Source organism: Columba livia, chromosome 1 (genome assembly GCF_036013475.1).
Source record: "Columba livia isolate bColLiv1 breed racing homer chromosome 1, bColLiv1.pat.W.v2, whole genome shotgun sequence".
In the NCBI taxonomy this organism is placed as follows: domain Eukaryota; kingdom Metazoa; phylum Chordata; class Aves; order Columbiformes; family Columbidae; genus Columba; species Columba livia.
The window spans coordinates 69,984,815-70,008,979 of NC_088602.1; the positions used below are offsets into that span (position 1 = coordinate 69,984,815).

The window sequence follows — 24,165 nt, forward strand, 5'->3', positions numbered from 1 at the left end:
GCCTCCAACCCTTCCTTCCCCCTCCTCCTCGCAAACCTACACTGGATCGGCTCTCCTCACAGCCATGCAAGTTTCATACATTGCAAATAAACCCGAGAGGAGGAAGAGCGAAGCGGCTGGCGGAGTGGGGGGGGGAGGAGGAGGAGGGCTGCTTTCTGTAATTTACCAGCGACCCGATCTCGCAGCAGCAAATAACAGCTGAGCACCCATCCGGCTCCCGGCGGCGGAGAGAGCCCTCCCCGAGGCGGCCGCCCCCTCCCCGGGGCGCCCCCCGCCAAGTTTTCTGTCATCGCGACCACCCAATGTCACAACTTACCTTCAGAAATAGGACTTCGCGCGGCCGAGGCCTGCCGCCGCCTCCCCACCCCGGCCCCCGCCCGCCTCCCTTTCTCCCTCTCCACCTTAAACTTATTGACACAACATAATCCCACATCCACGCGAAACCCCGGCAAGGCCGCCCGCCCCGGTCCCCCCACCCCCCGCCACTGCCCACCGGGGCCGCTGCTGTCGCCGCCCCGGGTGCATCGCCGATGACTACCGGAAAACGCACAGCCCAACTCTCCGGCCGAGCCCGGCCGCTGTTGTTGTCGGGGTCGGCGCCGGGATTTTTCCTCCCACTCCCCCCCCTACCCGCCCCGTGCGGCTGCCGGATCGGCTCCCTCTCCTCCTCCGGTTTTATATCCCCCCCGCTCCTCTTCCCCGGCGGCGGCGCGGAGCCCCTCCAGGCCGGCGGCAGCCGATACCGATCCGCGCACTCTCCCCCGCGCCTCGCCCTCGCCGCCCCTCGGGATGAAGTTTCGTTTCTGCCTGCCGCGATTTCCCTGTCAAGTCCACCCCGGAGGCACACACCGAGCGGCGGCCGATGGCTATCCCTCCTCCTCGCCCTCCTTCCCCTTCCTCCGCCGCCGCTGCTCTTGCCTCTCTCTCTCTGTGGCGGCGAGAGGTGCCTGTTTCAAACGCAGCCTGGCACTGGCTGGCCTACCCCTGCCGCCTGCTTCTTCTGGGTGTTTTATTATTGTTATTTTTAAATGCACTGCTCTGCATTGCAATTCACCTCGCCCCCCAGCCCCGGTAAAACACTCCAGGTCACCCCTGCCCTCCCGGCGGGGCAGAGGGCTGGCGGCACCAACCCACCCGTTCTCCCCTGCCCAAACTTTCAAACCAAGGCAGGGCTGATGAGAGGGAGGAAAAGTGACTGGGAGCCGCGGCAGCCGCGGCGCAGGTCAGGGGAAGCTCCGCGCCTCCCTCCCCACCACCCCCGCCGCCACGCTAGGGGGCCCGGGGGGGCTGCTCCGCCGCTGGGGCACGAAGGAGAAAGTGTGGGGCGAGGGCACCCCTCTCCCTGCCTGCCGCTGCCCGTCTCCGTCCGTCTCCCTGCCGCCCGGTGAGGGGCGGCGGGCGGCGCGCACTCACCTCGGCGGGGCCGGCGGGCGAGCGGGCAGCGCGCCGCTGGGCCGGAGCGAGGCGCGGCGCGCAGCGGAGCCCCTCCGCCTCGGCGCCCGCGGAACGCGGCTCCACACAGAGCCATGCAACCCGGGCAGCGCCACAACACTCCCCGGGATATAAGCCGGCCCGCCATTGGCCGGCGCGCTGAGGGACGGGCACGCCAGCCACTCAGCGGCGCCGTTACACCCGCGGCCCGCGAGGGAGCCGCTGGCGCACACACTCCCCGCACACACTCACACAAAGATCGTCGCGCTGCTCTCCACAGTGTTAGAGGAGCCGGCGGTGGCGGAGCGGGGCAGGTAGCGAGGGCGCTGGCCACCGGCCTCCGGCGCCGAGGGAAGCGCGGAGCTACGCCGGCCACAGCGCCGGCAGCCGCTATCCATTGGCCGCCCGGAGAGGGCTGCGAGAGTAAACTACGCCTGCCCTGGGCAGCGCCGCGGGGTAACGGCCGCGGCGGGGCAGGGGCGGCGGGCACGGCCCCGCTGGGCCCCAGCCCCGTCGCTCCACGCGCTGCTCCCCGCTAACTTACTCTGTCCAGTTGGGCGGGTTTCATTCAGAGGCCAAACCACGGCGAGCGGGGAAGTTGAGGGACGCAGCGGTGCATCCGCACAGCCCCTGCTCGGGCAGTAAACACGGGAAGCCAGCCCCGCGGCCCGTGGGGAGCCGGGCCCAGGCCGGCGGTCACCCCCTGACCTGGCCAGAGGGTTTCGGGCAGGGAGGCTGCAGGGCGATGCGGCGGAGCTCCGGTGGTGCCTGCTGCCGTAGTAATCCTCGCCCAAACGTGGCGGAGAGGCCCTCGCCGGCCCAGCATCGGCAGCACGGCAGTCTTCACATCAGCTTTCCATAGAGACAGCGGGCACTTAGTGTGGCAGAGCTAGTAAAGTGTAACGCTGGCGTTTGTGCCGTGCTCCGTGTCATGTCCCGTTCTCTGCCGTGCACCTCGCATACGTTACCAGCCACATGGATGTGAAATTCATCTGAGAATTTGTGTGACTGGCGGGCTGACACGGACAAAGCGACAGTGTGAGGCCAGCAGCTTTTGGGTGGCTGCGCGGCGATTGTGCTGACGGGTGTTGGAAAAGCCCTGTGGAAATGTGGTCTAACTTTTTTGGAAAAGCTCCTTTCTCCTGCAGGAATCTAACACAACGTGAAAGCATACTGTGTACACTGACCCAACCTATTAGCGTTCACAAGCGTTGAGCATACACAACTTGAGACCTCTATGTTTTTTAGGAGAAAACACATGGTATTTAATCTTCGTTAGGAAGCATTAATTTTTGTGAGGCACTATCTGCAGGTGAGACTGACTTCAGTCAGCAGTTGGCATATTTAAAAAAATCAGTAATAATAACAAGGGAACCTGAAGTGCACTTATTTTTTTGCAATAGAAGAGCAATGTTTATGCTTCACAACAGCTTCAAATATACAACACTCCCAAGGATGCTGCAGAGTTTATTCCATATGCTCTCTGTCCTGGGCTTTTTTCTGTTGTGGTGTGGTTGATTTCAGCATCTTCACTCTGCTTGCTTACTCTTCTTTATTTTTTTCCCTTCATTTTTCTTTACAGTGGAATTACGTAACTGTGAAACAATACTTCTTATGTATGAATTAAACGGTGAGGTAAAGTAAAAGCTGATTTTACAAAATCAAAGTGTATCCGTGTTTCTGAGAAGTCATTTTAAATTAGCCCACACATTTTTTGTTGAGATGTGGGAAAAGTATTCTAAATGCCCTGTCATCTTGCTTGTTGTAAGCAGGGCTTGGTTAGTCCATGCCTGGATAATATAAAAAAAGATCAGGATAGACTTCTGTAATTAATGCATTCTACCTCATTTTTTCATTTTCAGTCCTAGGAAAGCAGAGCTGACCATCCACCCTCTGGATGTCAGGTGCATCTCAGGTGTTACAGGTTGGGACACTGGCAGGCGAAGGCACATAGATTTTGTTAGTCACATTTGAAAAAGCATTTTTAGGCAGAGCCTCCTCCTATCATTTGCAGATTGTGAAGTGCTTAGCAATTGTAGGTAAGCAGCATCTTTTCAGTATGCATAAGCATTTGCCAGTAAGAGGCCTAAGCCAGGCAGTTACAACTTTTATGGTATAGTTTCTTACTTTTCTGTATTAGTGCCTTGTTTCATGGATTATTTTACGCATATTAATAACAGTACACCATGGAGCCTCTTGTACCTCTTCATTGCAAAAATCCTGCCAAAACAGGTAATTTCTGAGCAATGTAAGTGATGTAGATGCTTGATAGTCTACATGAAGTTCATTTTAAAGGATGCTGCGTTTTTTTGTTAACAGGACTCTCTATTACACTTGATGCCTTTACTGGCTGTTTCAGAAAAGGTGTCAGTGTAGGGACACCTTGCGTGTAATGTAGTTGTTTACAGCTATGCAAAATGGTTATACAGTGCTACTAATTAGAACAATCACGTTTTGTGTCCACTTTGTGCAGTTACAAATGAGTTGCAAGGCAGCCACCTATTAGGCCCATAGAAGCAGAAGTATTTTGTCACCCTTTAAGAGAGAGGTATGTTAAAGTGCACTGGTATGGCTGCAAAATAAAATGCTTGAGTTTCTACTGCCTTTGATTTATTGTGTCCATAGTGAAAGAGAGGACTATATCTTGGGCTATCAATCCCATACCTTCTGCAAACACTGAGGTCATGAAGGGGAGAAGAGGAAGATCGGTTTTCCATTTATTTAGATATGATTTTAAGCAAATTAATCCGTTTGCATGCTCACTTGGAGATATTTCTGGCTTTAGTCAGTCAGTGTTATCAAGAGTTATAAGGTGCTAGCCAGAGTCTGTGAGGAATTTTTCAAGGGACACTTGAGTGCTGACATTTTTAAAATTGCTTGCTGATTATTAGTAGTTTTAAAACTCCACGCAAGTTGCATTTCCAGATTTTTCTGCAGAAACTTGTCTCATCGGATGGCACTTTTCTGTCACTTCTGTGTAATTTGTGTTAGTTTTCAAAAGAATGATGCCCTGACCCTACGTTGTGGACTGCTCACAGGTACTCCTGTGTGCAGTCAGCGCTCCACTGGAATAGATGCAGTTCAGCACAGATAAAGCAGTCTGCTTAGATGCAGGTACAGCAGGATTTGGGACTTCGAGGTTGTATGTTTGTCGCCTTTTTTTTTTTGAGTTTGCCTGTTTTGTACTAAACTGACAGTGGAGCATCTCCTGCAAACTGAGGGTCTTCTCCTGAATAATTTGTGGCACAAACTAAAAGACACAAGTAGCCGTGTGTCTATGATCTGTCAAAAGGGAAAAAATATTTCTTAAGAAAACTTTTTTGTTATTTACTAATAAAAGAAAAAATAACAGTGTCAATACAAATAATAGTAATGAGGATTTGCTCTGTTCCCTTCCTTTAGGGCTTTCTGTGGAGCTCAGTAATGCTGGGGGGAGGCTGAGTTTGGTCCTTGATTTCCGTTTTCTGTCCTTCTCCTGCCCATGACAGAAGCTACTTGCAGCCTGTGGAACCTAGCTGGCCACTGGTCACTCTTTTGGGCTGAGACAGACATGAGCTTCCATGGCAGTTTAAAATGTGTTCAGATAATAAAAAGGAAGCTTGGACTAGCCAGCTGCAGCCTGAGCCTGCAGGCCCTGCATCCCTTTGAGCTGCTACCATGGCTGACTACAAGTGACGGTTGTCATGTGAGCAGGGACGGAAGGCCATAAGGCAACTCTGGGAGCATATGCTTTATCTGCGTTAAGCTTTGCACACAGCCTGGGGAGAAGCATGGGGAAAAAAGGGTGAGGCAGATGCAGCCTTATGGAGCCTGTCCCACCTCTGTTGCTTCTTTTTTTTTCCTGTGGCTTGTGCCCACCCACAGTCCATGGAATAGTGTGGCATCCTCCAGGTTAAAAAACACTGGAGCAGGACAATGCATTAGTGGGCCTATTTTCCTCCCCAATGCACTTGTATAACATGGGTAACATTAATAGCAATTTATGTGCAAGCACTGAAGGGAGGGGGCATTTTGTCTGAACTAAAGCTGAAGAATATCCACTTTAGAGTAGGAACAGAGCCGCAGGATCGGTGCAGGACAACCATTCTTCAAGAACCAGACTTTTAGGAAGTTATTGTTCCCACCTCAGCCTCTTTTAGGAACACTTCCAGTTTCTTGAGAACTCAACAGAAGTGTGCAAAAGAAAGGCCAACTTGTTCTGTTGGTTTCTCAGTAGGAGGGCTCTGTGTTTGCTCCAATTCCATACTCCTATTCTTTCACAACGTTAAAAATAATCCAGGTATTTTCTTCTTCGTATTAATAATTTTGAGATGCTGCTTCTGAACGTTCGATACTTGCACATCTAATTCCCACTGTTTCCTACTAAGTGTTTTTCTTATTTTTATGTGTCTTTTTAGTAGCGGAACATTAACAACTGCAACCCTCTGACAGAACCAGGCACTGAGAGCGTTAGATTCTACAAGCAACCTCTGTTAGCAGTTAGCAACAACTGTTAGCAGTTCCATTTGACAAGTTACACGGGAGAGCATGGAGGGAAATAGACAGGTGAATTGACTTGCCAGTAGTCTCACAGTATAGAAACAGTGAAGTGAGGAAGGAATCAGATCTGGGCTTCTGACTTGCAGTGCATTGCTCCATACATTTCTTTCTCTGTTGCTCTAAGATTTCTCTTTTATAGCACCTCGCTTTTCCAGGAAAATCTTACTACACCTTGAGGAGCTGTTTACCATTTTTTCCTGTTTAGGAAGAACTAACTTAGCCAGAGCATCCAGATCCGTTTGAGACTATCACCTCTGTAAAAAACTCCTGCTGATTCTGCAAGACATTTAGGTATATATTAAAAGAATATATATTAACTACTTAACTTACTAGTGTATGTTAAATATGCAATGTCTGCAATAATGATTCAATTGCCTGCTAAGCTCTGAACTAAGTAGATTTTCCTTGTCTTTATACAAGCATACTGCATTACAAAAAATAGGTAGATCAGGTCCAATGCGCTCACCTGAGGTTTTGTAGCCCATTGAGTTAGTCTAGTGCAAAGAAATCAGTTTCCATAGCCAGTAACATACAAGAGAGCAGTGGATCTACTGTTCACATGCTGTAACTTGGATTCCCTCAGACTTAAGTGACAAAGTCCCCATTAAAAGCTGGGCCAAAGAGCAGATTTCCTGCAGCCCCATGCTTTTGGTTTTTACAGTTACTGCTTTAACTGTTATGTAAGCTCCAATAATATTAAACTGCTTTAAGCATAAAATGAAATTGGAACTGATATTTCAATTTTAGATTGTTTGCCCCTTGCTGCATTTCAGTGCTATCAAGTAGCTCTCTCCCTCCTCCACCAAAGTGCCTCTTTTTCCTAGCTTTGTTTCTGGTATTATTCAGACATTTATTTGTTTGTTTGCTTTTTCTCCCCTTTTTATAAATGTTCATGGTCTTTTAAAGAAACTACAACTCTGTTCTAGTGTCCTCCTCCAACCTCCAATATACCACCAGAGACTTCAGAGCTACCTCACAAAAATGTAATTGCTTCCATCTAGAGGAACAAGGACAATCAAGGAGGAAAAAGTTTTTAGCCTGCTAAGTCTACTGCTTAACTGAGGAGGATGTCATTGAGTCTGTGCTTGACAAGTGGCAAGTGCCTGCAGTGACCCAAGTGAACGAGCAGCACACACGACGTCTGAGCATGAATTCTTTCTTCTTGGTGAACTTCCCAGATGCACATCTCATTGCCCCACTGCCATCCCTGTAGTTATGTCCACTTTGAGACGGCAGCACACTTCTTTGGCCGCACAGTGCTGCTACCATTTGTAGAGTAAACAAAGCAAGTAACCATTTGACCCTAAATAACAAGAACATGCATTAGTCACTGAACTACTCAAAGACGTGGTATTTGACTCTTAACTTGTTATATCCAGGGAACTACAGAGCACTGCAGATTTAATATGAGCGATCTTGTTTGTCTTTGCAAGGGAGAGGCTTCAAAGAGGCAGAGATCAGAATTTTATTCCTTCAGGTGGTAGTCATGTGGGGACTCAGTGAAGGAGTCCTGGCTCAGCTCCTGGCAAAGAGGGGAGAAGCATCCAATCCAGTGGAGCCCAGAGACAGAGGACCACATCTAGCCTTCCCTTTTCAAGGAATTGCTTCTGGAATTAAAATTATCAGCTTTGAAGAATGATGTAGGATGGGGAACAAAACTGGATGGATCTTGAGGCCTTCCGGGAGGAAAAAAGAAAAAGAAAGGAAGAAAAAAACAATTAATGTCTTGGACTAGTGCAACTTACTATAAATGTTCTTGCAGGAGCAAGGCTATGCACTCCTTCAGTGCATCCAGATGAGAGGCCTCATGAGAGCAAATTAAATTAGAACATTGCATTGTTTCTGGGTTCAAATGGAGAAAAAGGTGAAACTTAAGAAGGGCACTTTCTCCTGCTCCTCCCTGCCCCAACGTGAGAACTGTTGGCAGGCCAGCCTGTAAGAACTAGCCCTTTTAAAAACATACAGTGTGCCTTCCTGCATGCCCTCTTAATGTGGCTTTTCCATGAAGTTGGCAGGTTCTCATAGCTTTCCCCAGTGCCAGTGCTGTAGCAAGGAAGATATTTTACTCCATAAAGTAGGCAAATTCCACGCTGGAGTCTGCCTGCCAACCCTGCTTGGTTTAGCCCTCAAACACCCGTGGTGGTTGTGCATTTCCCTTGTTCTGACTGTCTGCAGCTCTAGCTGAAGCATTTGTTTGTCTTGAGATCTCTGCATAACTAGGAGTTACAGCCTTCCCTGGCTGTAAAGCTGTCTCTCCTTATGATTTTGTGAAAGGTAAGTGGCAGAGTTGACCTGTATTTTAACTTTATTGGCAAAAAAATCAGTTTGATAATACTGGGCCATTTTTTTCAAGTGATGAGTTTTGTCAGTTGCACGTTTGGGGGATTATGTTTATGTATGTGGAGGGAAGAGGAGATATATATACCTGTATGTGCATGCAAAAGTTTAAATTTTCAAATGCTTTCTAAATCAAACATTTTCATGTTTCAATTTTTAAAAAATCCTTAAAAATACTCAAACCTGAAACATAGTACTTTTATTGCACTTTCCTGGCCTTCAGTGTCCATTAGCTTCCATGGAAGTTTTTGAAAAATAATTGATCAAGGTTAATACAATTGCTCTGTTGTCCCTTCTGCGCCCCCCCCCCCCCCCGCTTTTTTTTTTTAACTTCCAGCAATTTGAAAAATTGGTGGTTTGCATAGCCCTGTCTGCATTTTTTTCAAGTGGAAGTTGTGGAAGGCATGCAGAGATCTACAGTGAGATTTATGCTCTGTGATGAACTGGGTGTTCACAAAGAAACCTTAAATCTGTGACTCTGTTGAAGTCCTACCAAGCAGAACTCAAACTGTGCATGTTCAGCAGTGATCAGATTAAGATAATAATTATTTCCTCTTCATTCTTAATTTTCCAGGCTGACTTGTTGCATCAACTCCACTTTTCCTGCCCACATAAAACCTTATTTTGGAGCGTACTGGAGCACCTTACATCCAAACCTAGGTCCCAATCAAAGGGAGAGTTAAATACTCATCTATTGACTTTGAGGGAACTGTTCATGCACTTAAGTTTAAGCCTTGCATGATCTTGGTTCTTCCAAGAATATCTGCCTAGAAACAAGTGACTATGGCTTCAAAGGTCTCGATTCTCTGACTTCTCTGTGAAGCTGGCGCTTTGTGTTGAGATGCATTTCTTACTCTGAAACTTTACAATCGATGAGTGACATCCTGACAGCATGAAAGGCAGTGACAGAGCTCTTGTTGACTACAGTGAGATATTCTTTTGCTATCATCATTTTATAAGTACTTGTCAGGATGTCCCATTTTGCAACACAGATTGCAATGGCTAGACTGAAAAGCCGGTCCGAGATTTCTGAGTCAACTAGTGCTGCATTCCAAATTTTTTTTACTGGAAAGAATTGGGGGAATTGGTTGGCATAATCACCTTTGCTTGTATAGCTTTTAAGTCTACGATTTTTTTTCATTATGTTTCTGAGTGGGTATGCAAAGTACCGACAGCCAAACAAAAATTGCCTTTCACTGGCACGTCTACATCAAAGCCAGTCTCCACATACTTCACTAACAAGAAAATACTCCTGGTATTCATACTTTTGAGGTACAAAACCATTTTTATCTCAGGATGAAATATTGTGTATGATGTTTGCTAATGATGGGTGGAGCTAATATTTCCTTAGGGACAAAGCCATCACACCAGTGCTGATGGAAAACTCATTACAAGGTGGGGAATGGCACTGGCCACCAAGCAGGGTGGTGTGTGGAGGTTCATACATGGACTCATCAGCTCTAGAGCAGGGCAAGCCGCTGTGCTCATGCAGCAACTCTTCTCTGCCTGCTGCTGCACCAGAGGTCTGTTGCATTAAATAGGGGTTATAAAAGCAGATGAGAAAGCAGACAAATTAACCTGGGTGCTCACCCTCCAAGTGTATGAAGCCAACAGAATTTGGAGGAAAATCTGACAGATGCCATGGTGGAACAGGGGAAAGCAGCTGAGGTGGTACATAACAGTAGTATCTTGGCATGCTGACAGCTACAACGGTGCACACATGTATGTACTGGGCTTTCTATAGAAAATTGCTGACACAAAGGGCTCATGGCAACCTTGCAGAGGGATTCGGTGTTAGCTTCAGTGGGCTGTGAGGGAACCTAAAGGTCTCAACAAGCCTACACAAGCTTGAGTCACTGAAAAGATAGGAGTGTGCAACTTTACTTAAGTTGCCTTCTGGTCCAGTAGCAACTGAGGTTCATGACCAGAGTCCAGTCCTATATTCATCTTTACCAATGGTGCTTACATGTAGATTACTGTACTGCTTCTGAACTGGAGGCATTGTATGTTGACCTCATTTACAAATGGTAAGAAAAATAACAAAATAAACTCATGGGAAAAACAATGGAAGCAATACCCATCTGAGTGTGAGCAGAGTGACATACCAACAGAGAGAGAAAATAGAAAGAGAAGTGAAGGAGGTGGAGAAAATACATCAAACAGAGTGTGCCCCATATTCCTACCTGAATGTTTCTTGGAGGACAAGGGGCGTTCTAGCCTTTCCCATCGTGACAGAACCACTTCGCAGAAAACACAACACAGGAACAGTCAGCAAGAGTTTTTCCCTCAAGGGGCAATGCTTATAACCAGAAATCAAAACAAGTTAATATAGAGGCAACACTGACAAAAAAAAGTACTACCAAAAATCCCTGGCATAGGACCACCTAGTTCAGTAATAAAGTTTCGATGTGTGGTAGCATCCTTGTGCTCTCATTTTCCTAGAAGATGCCTTCCCATAGCACTACAGACAGATTAGACCTGACCTGAACGTTGAAGGAGAGGTGCTTATTCTCTAGCCATTGTGCTAGTAAGAGCCATGCAAGATCGTAGCCTCCCAGCCACACGCTGTGTCTAGCTGTTGAATGATTTAGAGGCACTGATGTTCAAAGCAGCTCAGTCAGGCACCTGTGAAACTCAGCTCTTCTATCTAGCACCATTTTGAGGCAAATGCTGCTAGTTCATTTGGATTGGCAATACTTCACTCAGATAATTCATTATTGTAAAACATATCTAATTACTGAACTAGCAGATAGCTGGAGTGATTCTTGTCCTAACTCCCAGTAGTTTTTTCCCAATCATAATTGGTATCAAATAGTTTCAGTCCACCTTTCATGTTTGTGCACACCATATCTTAATGGTGTCTTTAATTTGTTTTCCCTGTCCCATTTCAGAAACAGGAGAAAGCATTCTAGAGATAGGCTCGCCAATTAAATGTTCAAATCCATAGAGATATGTGTTATATTACCCATGCAGTTTCCTATGTTGAAAGGAACTAATTTAGGAAAAATTGTTGTATTTTGGGCATGTTCGTCCCTGCATGCATGAGATGAACCTCACAAACCTACTGGTTGAATGTACATTTCTTGTAACTGAAATTATCCCTGGCAATAACCTGTATCCAGACTTGCATACTTAACCCATTTCCATGCATTTAGCTGTTTCTGCTTATAAATTCATGTGTATAATGAAGCCCAGCCCAGTATTCACTCTATAAGTATGCTGACAGACAGGTGGAACTGTGATGACCTTGTTCATGTTGGTGGGCATTGACTTAGGTCATTATAGCTGCTGAGAAAGTGCTTGCCAACATGTATTACAGCTCCACAGTCTAGCCTCACATAATCAGGTTCTGCTTGTATGCAGTTGGAGGCATCCACAATGAAGCATTTCCATTCCCTGAAAAGCAGAGCTGCATGGGGAATCAAGCAAGCAGATATTTTTACTCATACAATTTTCGCTTTGCCAGAAAGCTCATTGGGTTTTATTTGGTTTTTGTTTGCCTGTTTGTTTGTTTTTTATGAGAATGTCTGTAGGGAAAAGTCATTTCCACTTAAACTTTTTTTTTTTTTTTTTTCCCCCAGATTTTGGTAGTAAATGCAAACAATTCAATGAAGATAAAGATTCTGCTTGGTATATGTTGCACAAGAAATATGAAAAATTTCTATTAAAACATATTCATTTGAAATTGGAAGGTGAAGGGGTTCCTGTCAACTATAATGTGAAAGACTAGGAGGATTTGTCCTTAAGGAAGTAACACTTCCCCCATCAGTTAGCACTCTGTGTGGTAAGGAAAGGAAACAGAAGAGGGTGCATGGTCACAGCTTCTCCACTCATCCACGCACGCCTGTTACACCTGCATGTGTGGATGCAGAGATGTCAAGCTCTAAATTATACCCATCCCATCAGAACAGCCGAGCTTTGAGAACCACCCCACACTGACTGTCGTGAATGTGATCCTTTCTTATAACCTTGACAGGGTTTGATACAAGACCCTTCTTAGGATGAGTACGCACAGCGTTGCTAACTTTGAATATCACTTTGGGAGGGCAGACAGGGAGAGACTTCACTTTTTTTGATAAGTCAGCATCTTATTTCATTATTATTAATGAACTAATGCATTCACAGTGTGTCTTAAAAGTAAGTTTAAAAATTCTTCTCAGCTGCTTGTAGCTGGCTACTGAGGAGTTGAACAGGTGCAGGAAAAACCATGAGTGTGAACATACAGGACTGAGTGCCATTTTGAGCACAGATTCAGATGTATGACAACAGTGAGAACAGGCCAGAAAATTGAAAGCCGTGTGAACATTAAAAAGCTAGTCATGATGACTGGCTTTGGGGGATCCCTGAGCTGGTTCACAGGGTACCCATAGGCACAGGGATGGTTCTGTGTAGGTATCTATAAGCGCATGCTGCAGAAAATGCAGTTTGATCTCCTGTTTGGCCACCAACTTCCACTGTAGCTTGGAAAGAGATGTTGTTCCTTGATGTGCATCATTTTTTTACCTGTAAGACCATTCAGCATCTTGCCCAAGAAAAGACCCAGCTGATGAAACATTGGCACTCTTTTTGTAGAATACCAACTATTTTTTAAAATATTGTTTTGACCTCTTTTGTCCTCCAGCTTTTTTCAGAGCTTTTACAGTGACACTGAAGTAAGTGCAGGGTGTGGTTTTGTCAGGTTGTTGTCCCTGCTCTGAGGTTTGTAGGGGCAGCCTGCTTCCTCGTGGCAGTATGCTTTGCCACTGGAACTCATTGCTTTCTTTTGCAAAACTTCTGTGTTCTTGGAGAAATTTTGTGGATTGCTAGCTAGTCAGTTTTCACTCTGAACAGGTATGTGCATGTGTGAAACAAAGAGGGGAATAATATCCTACAAAATTCAAAGGTTTCAGTATGACAATTGTCCTAGTCCACTTTGACACTCCTTTATGTGTGGTGAAGTACTATTTTAGCATAACGATAAGATGAAGGTCAATTCACTTCAGGTGAATTCACTTTTAGAAGCCTTCATTTTCTCACTAGCTATGGATGCAGAGGTAATACGACAAGGATGCTAGCGACAGGCTATTTCAGCATTTACTCTTTCCCAGCACCTGGCGCATCCTGTTCATCTTTGTCCTCTGTATTAAGCTCTGTGAAAGACTGTTAGAAAACAGTTGTGGTGCTGGGACCTGATGAAGTCAGAGGATGCTGCTGTATCTTCATTTCAACCAGAGATTTTATGAAAATATTAAAGAGTTGTTTCTTATCTCTGACTAAATCCGAGGTTTCATTCTCCAGCACCGTCAAACCAACATCTTTCTTTAGTATAATGTATACGTGCCTTTACAAATATTTTAAAAACATTCATCCCTCATGTGTTGTAACGGAAAACTAACCATTAAGATCAAACTTCCTTGCTTGTTCTCCAAGGGTGGAATTCAATTATGCAGAGGAACAAAACAAGGTTTATGTACCATCCAAGTGCTTCACAGTCCTATTTGTGCTGACTCTTTACAAATGGGTAAACCCTACCACAAAGAAATAATTTCTGGGTGATGTCTGAGTGCCACAATCAATTAAATTTTGTCTGTAGGACCCCTGTCAGTATTGTATGGGGAAGATGGAAGATATGCCAAGTGGAGTTTTATGCCCAGTGGGCCTGGCTCCTGCCCAGCTGAAGTCAGTGGAACTTTTGCCACTCCTTCCAAAATCAACAGGATGGCTCCTCCACTTGCTCCCTATTTCTCTTGCTAAAGCACAGTTTTCTGATATTTTCAGGCACTTGTGCTCATCAGCTTGGAATCCACACAAGGTTGGGTTTCATAACAAAAGGCAGCCCTCATTCTTTTAAATTTGAGTAGACAGAAGAGAGCAAGGTGAGTCATTTTTTTTTTTCCTTGCTAATCTTGATGGGATGCTACAGGTTTGCCAAAGATTACTTGAGTTTTCCTTGGCTAAGGTGTAAGTGAAGACTGCAGCAGTTTGAAGCAAACCCGGGTGGTGTTTTTGTAGGTTTTCCTCTTAATTCACTGGAAAGGACAAAATGCACATGCCTCACTCTCCCAGTGCCGCTCCCTCAGCTGTTTGCATTTTAGCAGTGTCACCTACTTAAAAATACTTTGTATGACCCTCAGTAAATGATTTCTCTTAGTCCAAAGCAATGGGTTGTTCCAGAAAGGTTCCTGTCTCCTCGTAGAGAGCTTACAGCACCTTGCAGACCTGACACAGAGCCTTCAAAGTAAATAGAAAGTCTCTTAATGACCTCAAGGATTTAGATAGTGAGCCCTGTGGACTGCACGAGACAGGTAACACCATCAAAAGCACCCAATAACTACTGTCGGTCCATAGGTCTTAGTCTCCAAATCGCTTGGATGACTCTGAAAATATTTATCCCAGGGCTGGTTATGCATTTTCAGCAGTACAGAGCACACGAATGGTACTCAATGAATAATATAAAGTTTATTCTAAGTACAAAAATCTCTCTTTTCAGGAAAATGATCATTTTATGCTTTGCTATTTCTTTTGTGTCAATCTCTTTGTAAGCATCCCTTTGGCTATAGTATTTGCTTAGAGTATGAATATGTACTATGTGTCAAAATAAAATATTTATTGAATACTTTCCTTTGTGCCTGTTGAGTTATGAGTGGATTCTGAAGTGCTTCTTTGCTGCACCTGTTGGGGCCATTTTGCATTCTCTCTTGGCTGAAGACGATGAAAACTCGGTGCCTCACAATTCTGCAAAGAGAAATGGTTGAAGAGAATTCATATTGAAATTTAGCACAAGCGGTCACTGTTGCTGGCACTCCAGGACCAAACAGAGGATCAAACACTTAAATCCTTGGGGTAGGGATAGTTGTCTCTACCAGAGCCGGTCCTGCCTTGTATGTGGGCTAAAACTAAGCAGTACTATGGACTGATGGGTACAACTTGTCCAAGGATGCTTGAGATGAACTATGGCTTTCCTGATGTCCCTGGAGGGGGTAAAGCCCAAGACTTGGTTTGTTTTCTTCTCTCTGTCTTGCAATAATCCAAGGAGAAATGTGAGCCAGCAGAGGACTGAGTCTCTCACGCCATGGCCTGTGTCACCCAGATGCTAAAATATTTTTTTATATGACCTTGACATTACTGAAGGAATGTACCACTGTGACCTCTGAGAAAAAAAGGGAATGTACCTTTCCCAGCCTCCAGGGACTCTGCATGGTAGCTAAGAAATTGAAGAAATTTCTGGCACTAGCCCAAACTCAAAAAAACAGCTTTGGGTGCAGACAGGTGGTCCTTGTCAGAGAAATGTACTCCTAGCCAGAGGAGCAAGCTGCTATTCAGATACTGAGAACAGCAGATACTCAGATACTTTACCTGATGGAAAGTGATGGGGCCGATGACAGCTCATCAGTAAACAGGAGGGCACCTTCTCAGGACCTCATTGTTCATGCAAGCATCTCTGAAGTGGGCACTGAAGGCTCAGGCCTTAGCTTTGTGTGAGACTCCGCTTTGAGATGTCAGGCACTGCAGCTACTGCAATCTTCTGCGGTTGCTTCACAAGGTGTTCTGCAGCCCTCACTCCATTTTTTTCCCTGAGTATCTGTTAGAAGAGACAGCCTTGAGGCATCTGAAAACTCTTCTAAGAGGTGAAGAACAAACAAAGCAATTGTTATTCAGATATGTGCTATAATTTGGAGACAAAAGCAAAACTTTGGTCATGTTTTTCATGGAGAATCTATGAATGACTAACTTAGCCTGTGCACAGGCTCATAAGCAAAGGGTTTGTGAATGGGGAGATTAAGTTCTATTGTAGCTGTCTCTTTGTTAAATGATCGGGTCCTTTGAATATGTAAGCAATGGATTATGAGGCCTGGAATAAGTAAAATTAAGTGGGGATTCAGTTTAGGCTAGATCTCTTTAGGCTTTTCCTGTAAGTGGTGAAGAGACATGCAGGCTGCCCTTGGACCTAGGCTCACTCTGGATTTCTTTTGGTGGTTGCTCAGCTCCCCTCACTGACTATAAACAGAATCTGAGGAATTTGTCTTTCAGCAGAGGAACTTAAGTGCTTGAAGTTAGGTGGTGTCACAATTCCACTTAGCTTTCCTATACAAAGATTTAGAAGAACAGAAAACCTAAAAATTGCCAATTTCCTATGCACTGGGTTTAAATCAAGCATCCAGGGATCCCTGCCTCAAATAATCAAGTTTGTACAGTTCAAACACATTCTTCAACCTGAACCAAAGACCCTATTCAACAACTATTTTATTTCTTCACCTCATTACAATCATTACAACCATCAATACGATGCCATTATTTTTAATCCAACACAGGAGACCAATTATTTTTACTGATTAACTCTTTACCTCCAGTGGGATATTTACTGCTAGAGAATGGGAATAAAGGTCTACCAAACCGAAGAGACCAAATGATGACTGGTTCTTCAAATGGTAACTCAAATTTGTTACAAAGCAAAGAGATGTCAACCCCTTCTTTTATCTTTGTGTCTTGTATCATACAGAAAGAGGTCTCGACTCTCCTTGAAAGCAACTCAGAAGCTTCCACAGGAGGTGTGCATAAAGAGCTGCAGTCAACACCTAAGAAGTCTTTCAAAACAATTCTGCGACTGTGGCTAGATCCACTGGGATTGAATAAGGTAGTCTTTAATTATACCTCCCCTGAAAAGCTATGCACATGCAGAATGTTTCCAGAGTTCGGCTATACCTTGAGAGCTGTTCATGAAGACAACCCTGGCACATGTTGTACGTGGGATTTAGCCAAGTTACAGGGATGAGTTTATGCAGCTGCCTGTATGATCAGAACCAAAGACCCTGATTTTGAAAAGACTTAACGTACGTGCTTACTTTGTAGGCAGAGACCTATCCTACTGAAAAAGCTACACCTCTGTGAAAAGTTAAGCATGTCCATAAGCTTTTGCAAGATGGGTCTGAGTTTGTGAAAATGTACTGAGATATCTCTGTAGTACTTCCTCAGTTTACTTCAATACGAAAACGTGTTAAAACCCTATCTGTATTACTGTAGAATTACACAGTTAGCTATGTTAAAAATAACATTTTCTTGCAAAAAGTTCTGGTTGTTTTAGAAGATTTTGTTCTTTGACAGAAAATGTATTGATCTGATCCTGGGAAAGTGACTGTAGTGCTCAACAGAACAGTTCCTGCCATATAATTTTGATGTTCATAAGGTTGTGTAATATTTCATATGAAAAGCCTCTGTCAGCTTCCACTGACTGTTGAATCTTAAAATGATTCATGCACACAAATATATTTTTCAGGAAAGCTTCTGAAGCAGGAGGCTGACCTCATTGCAAAATACAATTTAATTGAACATATGTTGATTTTAAAAGTATGTACATATCTATATATGTTTCTTTTCTCTTTTCTGATTTATTTTTGTGACTCATATGGAAATCTAATGTTTAAAAATAAATGAAAAGGAAATTCATTAAAAGTAATACATTTTGAAGAACAAACTTGCAAAAGCATGTACTTCTATTTTGTAACTTTTTATGTTTACATATAGCTAAAGAATTAATGAAAATTAATATGTGGAATAGTTAAAATTATCAAAATTTCTCAGTTCTGAACTAAGCAAGCTTTATAGTTCCAATAATCTCTGTCTAGTTTTGTATCTCCCGATTTTCATCTCAATATATCTGAATGTTGTTGTCAGTCAGATTTCCTGTGTATCAGTGGAAAATCTGATTTTCTATTCCTGCTTTTTACAGTTCTTCTTTCTCCTAATTTCATGGCAAGAACCATCCATAATAAACTAAGAGGGGAGAGACTGGTTCCACTGACAGCAAATTAAGCTTTTCCAGTTAGTTCACTGAATTTAGGGGTTTCAGTCTCAAGATGTTTACAGGTAAGGATGGACAGGTTGAGGTTGGTGGTTAGCCATTGGCTTCAAAGGAGACACATTTCATCCTCAAATATTTTGTGTGACTCGATGTATACAAACACACAGACACACAGAGGTTCTTCTCACTCATGTTTAATATGTGAGAAAACATGATAGGCTCAAAGTGAAAGTGCACAAATGTGTGCGGGGTTTTGTTTGTTTGTTAAATAGAGAAATAACTTGCAATTAAATTTTCTCTTTTTTGCTCTCACTCGGATGAAAAATACTTTTTTTTGATGAAAGAAAGAGTTTCATCAGCTTGTCTCCGACTGTGTTGTCAGGACCCCTGCCTCATTCATGTGTGATATTATGTTTGTCCATAAACCTTTGATAGGAACTTTAATTCATTTTAGTCCTACAGCAGTTAGTATTTTACAAACTTTGGACCAAATTTCATAGTAAGCATTACAAGGTCATTGTGTTGCATAAAGCCACAATTTCTCAAGCATAGGTGTATTAGCATTTAAAATTTTCCAACCTTTAAGCTAAGCTTACGATTTTGTGACCTGTTGCACATTCGTGTTGCAGTACTCAGCTTGAAAGCTGAGCAGACTGGAGGTGAGTGCAATCCAAACGTGCCGATCCAAGTGAGGCCAATTTAGGCAGTTGTATCTAAAAAAATAAAAAATAAAACAAAAGTCCTAGAGTCATAGAGTAAGCCAGGTTGGAAGAGACCTCAAAAATGTAGGTGTTTTTTTATATCTGCTGTCAAGGAACAAAAGAAGGCCTAGCACAAATATTGCACGTCACTAAAATCTCTCAAAACGATTAAATTGGATTTGAAGTGGTGTAGAGGCCTTGAAATGGTCTGATTGACTTCACCTTTGCTGACACTAGGGATTGAGCCATGGATCTTCAAAGTGAAACACCATAAGCCTCTGCAAACCACCAAGACCTGAGAATTTTAACAGACATTTTCCATGAAATGGTTGTGGATGAAGACAAGAAAAACACCCTGATACCAATCAAAGCTTTGCTGGTATACAGTTAGTTTAACACTTCTGCAGTAGCTGGATGAAACCCAAATTACTACATTGGTATAGATTTTAAGCAATAATCAGATGGAGAAGAAAAACATATCCCAATACTGACTGAGCCCTTCACTGCATAATTTTCATTGCCATTTAGAGCCCCTAATAAAGAATTTCAGTTCACAGATGCAAAACCCTTTCAAGAGAGATGCTAGAAATTAGAGACCTCAGAAGCACTGACCTAGATAAAAGCTACTCCTTCCCTAAATGCAACTTTTGAGGTTTCTTTCTGATTTAAGGGCTGTTTTCCCCTCTCCCCATTATAATTAGTGCCAAGGAAAAGTGCTGAGCTGCCCAAGAGGAAGGCTGTAGCTTTTTGCTGAGTCCAGTTGTTCCACTCAAGTAGCAGTCTTTGGACATCTCCCAGTCCTGTTAAGTAGTTGTGTGTTGTCTCCATAGAATTACTTGGTCATTGATGCTGTTTTCCTGTTTTCTTTTCAATTGCTAAACCACTTAAAAGAAGAAACGGTATAACACTGTCCTAAGATGACAGGTGAGCAACTGCTGTAGTTGCCATAGGGATACTGAATGAATGCAGACGAGGTCAGAGACATCCAGAAGCATCTACGAGCACGTTTCTCTTCAGCAGCCTAGTGAAACCAGAAGAAGGGACATTTCTGCACCTCCATAATGCTGGGCCACAGCTGCCGCGTGGCCTACGCTGAAGTGGCCGCCTGGCTGCCTGTGCGCTGCTTTGAACGGAGACGTGGGCAACTCGCTCATCATTGAAAGTGGAACTTGAGCTCATAGGTCATTTTTGAAAATGTTACCACAAGTTTCCTGGGAGTGATTCTTAGAAACAGCCACTTGCTGCAAAGGCTAAAATACCACTAATACTGCATTTGTAATGAATCCACCAAGGAACACTGTAGGAACTGCATACAGATGAGACCAAGGGGTATACTGGGGGACCTATAGAAGCCAATTAAAACCAACTAATATTTGAAGAGGAATGGCTCCTCCACAGAGAAAGGAGCTATTATATAGAAGGTATTCGACACTATGACAGAAACAAACAATCTTTCCATGAAGAGGACTGATAAGTGAGCTGTCTCGGGAATATTTTGGTTCTATCATTATTTAACTTAGTGATGACATGGGGTGAAGGTGGTCAACTGCATAGGGCATGATTATCATTTTTAGTTTAGCTATGTATTTGCAAATGTTCCAGACAGAACTAATGCTAGGCTTTATTCATTATAGATATAACCTGTAAATACAATGACATAATTGCCTTAACATCCTCAGAAAACACTAACAAACACTAACCAACTTGGCAACGCATGGAAAGAGATGGATCTTGTAGCCTAAAGGTCCTCAGGTTTGTGCTTTCCACTGGAAGCTACAGAGAAAGACCAATGACATTTATGACAGCAAGAATCAACTTTGCCCTCAGGTGCTTATTTGCAATTGTACAGGAGGGCTGAGTTTAACACTAAATTCTTTGGTTAAAAATACACAAATAAGTACTGATTCAGATTGTAAGTTTTTCCACACTGACACAGCTCTTAATTATGATGGCAGGGCTAGAGCCTCAGCTACTGTGGATTGATGTATTTCAGTTGTCTTCAGAGAAATTGTAGTGATTTATTTCAGGTCACTTAGACTATCAGCTCAGGTTTTCAGACCCGGAGATGCAAATTTGTGCTGGAAGAAAAACCATGCTGGCTGGGAGTAGGCTGCAAATCTAATGTTCTTTTTGGGCAAGGTAGTATGATCCCAAGCACTGTGTATTGGATATATTAACAGTCTAAGATCCTCTTGAAAGGATTAACTCTAAAAGGTATACCAAAGTTTGAGGCAGGCTAATTAATTTGAAATAGTGAGAGTTATAAATGGGATTTTATGAGAACAGATGCAAACATTACCTAACTAGATAGAATGAATTAGCAGCCAAGGAGGAATTAGAAGACATGTTTCACTGCTAAATAAATACGCAAAATCTAACTTGTCTTGCTCAAGAATTGACTGGATGGCTCAGTAGTTTCTCTATTCCCACTCAAAAAAATGCTGTGTGTCCTTCCTATCTACACTGCCTTTAAACTTAAAGCTTTGCAATTTTTTCTAAAATGCCCTCACCCATCCTCATTTTTAGGGTTATTATAGTATTATTAACACTATGCAGTAGTACCTTTCAAAGTTGTCTGATGGAGGTTAATTAATCCCTTTTAAACCACTCAAGACTTAATTGAAATAAACAAACGTCATACCCAACTTCCAGCTGAAGGAGGTGAATCACAGAAAAGTTAAGTTGTTTCTAAAGTCATAAAACAAGTCAGTAGGCAAATCAGGGGTAGAAGTAAACAGCCGTGGACTTCTAGACTCCTCCCGTAATGACTGCATTAGCTTGACTTCCTAGAACCAGTATGTCTGAATGAGATAATTTTATTCAAAAGAGTTCTCAACTATGTTCACATTTAGTCTTTATTACAGTATTACTGTAGCCCATGGGAAAACAGCAGCAGAAGATTTTGGTGCTAATATATCCTTTTCAGTGAAAGGAAAGACAACTCCGAGACAGTGTGGGTGAAATAATTTTCCTAATGGGGTATTTTTTTAATGTCAGCAGGTGTCAGTATTAGAGACTTGCAAGAAGGGCCAGGTGCTGTGTTCCGGTATAATCTCACCTTCCTTTGTAAATGAGCATTTAATACGTGTCTAATTCCCTTGGTCAGGCACACCTCCCTCAGCCTGCTCTCCTGGGCTGTTCAGCCTAACTGTGTCCACAAGACAATGACAACAATGGGGTTGTGGGGGTAATACCTAAGGTGAAAGGAAGGTCACTTGACCAGCCATTGCTGTTGCTGTGGTCCCTCCCCTGCTTTCCAGTGCTTGACAACAGAGTGAACAGAAGACAGGAGGGAGATCAAGCATGGAGGTGGGTTGCTCTCACGAGTGGGTGGTGATGCACCCCATGCCTGGGGCCTGCTGTAGGGGAGGAGACTCCCGCGATCTGGTGTTTGTTGCAAGGGGGTGCAACTGCTGGGAAGCAGGGTACACTGTGGGTTCTTTGGGGACAGTAGCCTCTGCAGCCTCAAACTGACCCTTGGGGCTCCACAATACACCGAAATAATGTGAGCAGCAGCTTTCTGAGAGGTGCTGGACATACCCTCCATCACCCTGAGGAGCAAAGCCATACTGGGACAGGTCTACCAGGCCTTCCTCCTGCTCCCTCCCCGAGGCAATAGGATAACCATCTGTATACCACTCTGATATGTCAGCACTAAACCCCAGCTTGTACATGACACGCTTTATCTACTATTCTGTACACAGCCTATTGACACATGACAGCGGTAGCAGGGCCTCAGCGATTTTCCTGATTTCTCCTGTTTATTCCTATTTCCACTGGCTCAAGAGAAATGAATTGTTCCTAGGCAGCTTTTTACAGAGTAACTGGACCAACGGTGGGAGGAGAAAGAGCTCACATGTAATTTCTGCTTGAAAAATATCAGTGATGAAAAGGCCTTGTGATAAACTTCTGCAATGGCAGACTTTCTCCCTGCTGGCAGTAGTTTAGACCAGACAATTGAATAACTCTTACTATTAAGAGTATCTTAAACAATGCAATCATACACACAAAAATTTAAGTGTAGCTGTAAACCTCATTAGCACATGACACTATGCTCAATTTCACATGCAATTACCTGGATAGACCATGTAATTATGCCACATAATTACTCATGCATTTTACAAATGAAGTTGCATGTCTGCAGCTTAAGATGATGTAGCTCTTTCATGTCAACTGAAGTCCTCTGGCACATTTTTCCACCATACACAACTCCTCTTTTTCAAAAGCAAGGGCTAGAAGTTGAAACAATTCCACTAAGAGCACAAGAAAAAAATAAACATTGTGTTTTAGGCAGTGAATTTTGCTTTAGGACATTAGGACCACTTGATGGAATTTGTTGGCAGAAGCTTGTTTAGAACCTGAAAACTATTAGAAATGTAACCTGTTATTGCTGGTATCTATTAAGTCTCTTATTATGCCCTGGGCTCTCTCTGAGGGCATAAAAGAGACAAACAAATAGGAAATTGCCAGGCAGGAAATAATGCCAGACCTTTTTCTTGGTTGTAATCTAAACCTACTCAGTGCAGCAAGTAGCAGGAGTTACGCTGATGTTGGTTATAATTCCTAAATACTCGGTGGTAATCTGTTTCAGTCTTGGCATAAGTTTAACCATATAGACCTTATCATAGTTTACGGAAAAGCAAGACTACCTCTAGAGGCCAGCTGTGTCAGCTCTGGCTGCTGGACTCCTGCTGAAATTGTACAGGCAGTGCACAGATATCACCCTTAAAGACAAAATCCCTGATATACCATAGCCTTGTATCTTACTTTGCCCTTTAATTGTATTTGTTCAAACAGAGGCAGGCATAAAATGCCACAAGTCTGGCTGCATCGGTCTGCAGAGAGTGGGAGAAGAGTCTTAGGACTGGCTGCTGCTGGATTCATAATTCAAAAGAAAACATAAAAACAAAAAACAAAAACCCAAACCAAAACAAAAAAACAAACTCAAAGAGAACTATATTAAACATATACTTCATATGAACTCACTGAAAACTTTTTATTCTGGGTCTGAGAATTTCTTTTAGTCATTTTATTCTTTCTTCAACAAAAAGGAAGCAGCTTTAAAACAAAAGCCTTTTGGAGGAAAGAATTTGGTTGAAATAAAACCTACCAAAAAGAAATGCTGTCATTCAGTAGTGCATTGAAACAAAGTCAAACTCACACCTTATTTTCCTCATTGCAAAAGCTAAACCAAATTTTGGTGCTTAATATGCTCACGAGTAGTTTCAGGTCAGCTTTATTTTTAGGAAGTAATGTAGCCCTTGTGCTCCTACTGAAAAGGCCCATTGCAGTGAGTGCAGTCTCAGTCCTAAACATATGGGAAAAAAAGGTAAGCTAAATCTTAAGGTATGCCTTATGAAGAGCAATAAGCCCAGCCAC

General features: G+C 43.5%; 1 protein-coding gene and 1 long non-coding RNA gene across 17 annotated transcripts in view; one reads left to right on the plus strand and one right to left on the minus strand.

The window, feature by feature from the left end:
• BBX (BBX high mobility group box domain containing) overlaps positions 1–4,726 on the minus strand; it is a 148,448-nt gene extending 143,722 nt beyond the window's left edge. For 7 of the 16 annotated variants that reach the window (XM_065049862.1, XM_065049853.1, XM_065049866.1 and 4 more), the window contains exon 1: positions 1,414–1,567. Coding sequence is in view for 1 of the 16 variants with exons in the window: in XM_065049850.1 (XP_064905922.1) it covers positions 494–525 (32 nt within the window). In the remaining 15 variants the exon portion in view is untranslated. Of the gene's footprint in view, positions 1–40; positions 85–316; positions 363–493; positions 759–849; positions 934–1,413; positions 1,568–1,975 lie in introns of those variants that run through there. The other 9 variants (XM_065049873.1, XM_065049870.1, XM_065049864.1 and 6 more) reach the window with 9 other exon arrangements.
• A 980-nt stretch (positions 4,727–5,706) lies between these two features.
• LOC110364732 (uncharacterized) lies at positions 5,707–14,833 on the plus strand. Its single transcript, XR_002423695.2, has 4 exons — positions 5,707–5,976; positions 6,176–6,261; positions 6,897–8,244; positions 8,882–14,833. It is a non-coding gene; the product is annotated as an uncharacterized LOC110364732 (long non-coding RNA).
• The last annotated feature ends 9,332 nt before the right edge of the window (positions 14,834–24,165 follow it).